This window comes from Helianthus annuus, chromosome 4, assembly GCF_002127325.2.
Source record: "Helianthus annuus cultivar XRQ/B chromosome 4, HanXRQr2.0-SUNRISE, whole genome shotgun sequence".
In the NCBI taxonomy this organism is placed as follows: Eukaryota; Viridiplantae; Streptophyta; class Magnoliopsida; order Asterales; family Asteraceae; genus Helianthus; species Helianthus annuus.
Genome location: NC_035436.2, coordinates 176,317,692 through 176,322,570, shown reverse-complemented (window position 1 = coordinate 176,322,570; position 4,879 = coordinate 176,317,692). Strand labels below are relative to the sequence as shown.

Below are 4,879 nucleotides of genomic sequence, written 5' to 3'. Positions count from 1 at the left end.
ATAACCTTGTCCCGTTGCATAAGAACACAACCAAGACCGAGGTTAGAGGCATCGCAATAGACTACGAAGTCATCATTTCCGTCAGGTAACGCCAGGATAGGAGCATTGCAGAGCATATGCTTGAGAGTTTGAAAGGCTTGCTCTTGTTCGGTTCCCCAAACAAAAGGCTTGTCTTTATGCGTTAAGGAGGTAAGCAGAACGACGATCTTAGAGAAATCTGCGATGAATCGGCGGTAATAACCCGCCAATCCGAGAAATGAACGAACTTCGAACGGGGATTTCGGTGTAATCCAACTCTTAACTGCTTCAATCTTCACGGGATCGACATGAATACCTTGACTATTGACGATGTGACCGAGGAATTGAACCTCCTCAAGCCAAAATTCACACTTGGGGAACTTGGCGTAGAGGCAATTCCTTTCGAGTTCGAATAGATAAGGATATCATCAATAAACACGATGACAAAGCGGTCGAGAAAAGGTTTACACACGCGATTCATCAGGTCCATGAAGACCGCGGGTGCGTTGGTAAGTCTAAGTCCAAAGGGCATAACGACAAATTCATAGTGGCCGTAGCGGGTTCGAAAAGTGGTTTTAGGGATGTCTTCCTACTAAATTCGTAGCTGATGGTAACCTGAGCATAGATCAATCTTGGAAAAATACGTAACGCCTTGCAATTGGATTAACAGATCGTTCGTTCAGGGCAAAGGATAGCGATTCTTGACAGTAAGCTTATTGAGTTCCCTATAATCGATGCACATTCAAAACGATCCATCCTTCTTTTTGACGAAAAGGACAGGTGCGCCCCAAGGAGATGTGCTAGGGCGTTATGAAGCCTTTATCAAGCAATTCCTGGAGTTGACTCAAAAGTTCGTGCATTTCAGACAGAGCGAGACGATAAGGAGCTTTAGCAACAGGGTTAGCTCTAGGAATGAGGTCGATACGAAAATCGATATCATGACTCGGGGGTAGACCAGTTAATTCGTCAGGAAAAACAGCAAGAAAATCACGAACCACAAGTACCTTTTCTATTGACTTATTTTCCTTTTCCTCCGCTACTACGATGTGTGCCAAGACAGCTTTGTATTCCTTGCGGAGATACTTGCTCGCTTGGACGCACGACATGAGTTTGAGATCCTTCGAAGATACTTCGCCATAGACACAGAGTTGATTACCATTCGCGAGGGAGAAACGAATCATTTTATCAAAGCAAACGACTTCAGCAAGATTTTCACGAAGAAAATCCATGCCTACTATGATAACAAAGATACCGAGTTGCATTGGAATAAGGTCGATAGGGAAAACGTGATTGTTGAGTTCAAGAGTACAATCACGGAGAACATAACTAACGGTGACGGTTCTTCCAGTGGCAATTTCAACATCGAACGTTGTTGGGAGGTTAGCGCGTTTATGGTTTAGGAGTTTTGCGAATTCTAACGACACAAAACAGTTATCAGCTCTAGTATCAAATAAACACGAAGCATAAATACCATTGACAAGAAACGTACCATTGACAGCATTGTAGTCAGTCTGAGCCTGGCGGGCATTGATGTTGAATGCTCTGCCGCGGGCTGCTTGTTGTGCTAGCTACTAGGCCTGTAAACGAACCGAACGAACACGAACATCGGTGTGTTCGTGTTTGTTCATTTAAATTTAACCGAACACGAACACGAACACGTAATCGAACACTTTTTTTTTGTTCATGTTCGTTCATTAAAAAATGGAAATGTTCGTGTTCGTTCGTGTTTGTTCGTGTTTGTTCATTAAAAAGCTAAACGAACACAAACGAACACACACAAACGAACAAACATAAACGAATATGATTGAACAAACATAAACGAACATAAAGCAAACATAAATGAAAACTAACGAACACAAAAGAACAAGTCTAGTACATCATAAATCCATCATGATTCTACCAAAACAAACAAGTCTAGTAGATCAAAAATCCATCATGTTAAATAATGGTTCAAAAATAAATAATTCATCCAAAAATTAATCATAATTATACTAAAAAAAATCTATAATGATTCATCCAGCCACCATTCATGTTTCATCCAAAAACCCATGATCCATGTTTAAACCTGTAATAAAAGATATATAAAATACATAAGCTAAAATTAGAGGTTCAAACCTACTATTTGTAAAAAATTAAAAATTCAAAATACTTTACCCAAATCATATTTTTCATTCAAGCTCAATGTATGTAATATCGTCATTTTCCTACAATTAACAATGAAAATATATATTAGTTCTAGAACAATAGTAACAAAAAAATGGTACTATAGTTGAAAGAATAAGCAAATTACCTTGATTTTCTTTTTATGTAGTCCATAATAATGACGATACCAATCAGCTCCACAAACAAGCATATCAACCATCTCTGTTCCTAAACAAGAACGATGTGGCTCAACAACCCTCCCACCAGCGCTGAAAGCCGATTCAGAAGCAACAGTTGTTATTGGAACAGATAGGATATCAGCTGCCATTTTGGACAAAATTCTATACTTAAGTCTATTCTCTTTCCACCATCCCAAAACATCAAAAGTTGCACCCGTCTCACAAATGTACACTCCTTCCTCTAAATAAGTGGCTAACTCTGACTTCACACGTTCAACAGTATCAAGACTTTTAATATGTTGAGCATACATAGCGCTACCTGATTTCAAACCATCACCAAATCGAGAAGTCATGAAGCTTGATGAACTCTTAGAAGAACCGGATCTGATCTCGCTTCCACTCCCAGTAGTTGCACCACCAGTTCGAACAACATTCGATTCTTTATGTGCCTCAATATACTCAGTAAACAAATCCTCTAAAATGTCATTAACAACTTGTACTTCTTCTTTAGCCTCCTCCGGAGAATAAATTGTCTTGAAAGATAATTTAATTAGTTCCATTTTGTATCTTGGATCCATAACAGCACCCAGAGAAATCAACAGATTAGTAGAGCCCTAATATTTGTCAAATTTTTCTTTCATTTTACATGCCATAGATCGCATGCAATCATTCTCCTCCAAAGCTACAGTATCCAATGCATCTTTTATAACGTATAACTCAATGAGAAATAAATTAGAAGTTGGATACTCAGAACCTACAATATTAAAAAACAATTACTTATTAGTATATTGTATAACAAATAGCGAGAGATAAAGTAGAATAAACTAATACCTGAAATTATTTTGGTAGCCTCATTGAAAAGTGACAAGAATGAGCAAACATCTTTACATTTTTTCCAATCATCACCACTTGGTAATTTGGTGTATGTACTTTCTCGATCGGCATAATTCTCAAAAACTTCTTTAAACTCCAAAGCCGTAGACAACATTGCGTATGTTGCATTCCACCGAGTACTGACATCCAAGATAAGATGTCTTTTTTTTAATTGTAATTGTTTAGTGAGCTCACTAAAGAGATGTAATCGCCCAGGAGAAGCACCCACATGTTTCACACTCTCACGAACATTGTGAATTATATCTTGAATTTCTGATAGACCATCTTGAACCAACAAGTTAAGAATATGCGCACAACATCGCACATGAAACAACTTTCCATCAAGAGGAAGTTTTTTTTGTAGATTTAAATTATCCATCAACTTTCTAGCCACCACATCATTAGTTTTAGCATTGTCCACAGTCAAAGTAGCCACCTTCATCTCAATATTCCAATCTTTTAAACACTTGAACAAGCAATCATAGATATGAACTCCAGAATATGGCGGAGGCACGTCTACAAAACTCAATATGCATTTGTGAATATCAAAATCCGAGTCTACAAAGTGGCATGTAACTACCATGTAATGGATATTTTGAACGGATGTCCACATGTCAGTTGTGATGCTCACACGATTAACAGTATTCAACATTTTTTGAATTCTTTTCTTTCCAAGTTTGTAACTAGAAACACAATCTTGTCGAACTGATGCACGAGAGATCTTCTCAAATTCCGGATTGGCTTCCTTCATCATCACATTGAACAACTCATACTCAACAAAATTAAATGGCAATTCATGCACCATGATCATATGAGAAATAACCTCCCTCATCCTCACATTGCTAAACTTCCAGTTTTTCACTATTGATGAAGAACCTGATGTTATTCAAGAAAATTATTAATATCACTAAGTAAGAAAAAAAATTCATATAAAATATTAAGAAGGAACCTGATGCTTTTCCAGAAGAAATATTCAACTTCATTTGTCCTTTGCTTGCGGCTTTTACTTTCGGGCAATACTTTTTTATATGTCTATTTAATGGTGTGGTTGTTCCATCCTTAAACTTGTTAAATTTCTCACCACAGTGTATACATTGATGGACTTCATTTTGATCAGCATTAGTTATTGTGCGAAAATGAACCCAAGCAGTTGATGTCTTCTTTCTTTTCTTTTTAGTGTAATGGGCATTGTCTTCATCATTATTTACTTCATCATTATTTTCTTCATCATTGAGATTTTCTTCTTCATCGTTAACTACAATAACATCATCGCTATTAGGCGCCTTTTCCGGAGTTGAAGTATCTGCGCTTGCTTGAAATTCCGTATCATTTGAACGGGGTAGAGACATTTCTCTATTGATAACCTAACAGGAAAAACACTTAATGGTCAAAATACTTTCACATTCCGATTATCGTGTAGAATTGGTATTTATGATATCATTTGCGATACACTAGAACTAGTAAAAACATGAAACAGGTAAAACAATACAAATTGAAAAATGCTAAAATAATGGCTAACATTCCATCAAATGCTAAAAAACAATGGGTAACATTCCACAAAAAAAAATATTGGTATTTCTTACAAATTACCGTAAACACGTCTATGGATGTAAAATATAAGCCGAGTCGATCTCACTTTAAAATATACTTGAGCTCGGTTCATATAA

General features: G+C 36.9%; 1 protein-coding gene across 1 annotated transcript; it reads right to left on the bottom strand.

The window, feature by feature from the left end:
- Positions 1–2,186: 2,186 nt before the first annotated feature.
- Positions 2,187–4,561, bottom strand: LOC110933738 (zinc finger BED domain-containing protein RICESLEEPER 1-like). Its single transcript, XM_022176944.1, has 5 exons — positions 4,162–4,561; positions 3,171–4,088; positions 3,026–3,093; positions 2,309–2,953; positions 2,187–2,222 (listed from the first exon to the last, which is right to left on the bottom strand). The coding sequence occupies exons 1-5, from the start codon at positions 4,559–4,561 to the stop codon at positions 2,187–2,189; spliced, it is 2,067 nt and encodes a 688-aa protein (XP_022032636.1).
- Between the last annotated feature and the right edge of the window lie 318 nt (positions 4,562–4,879).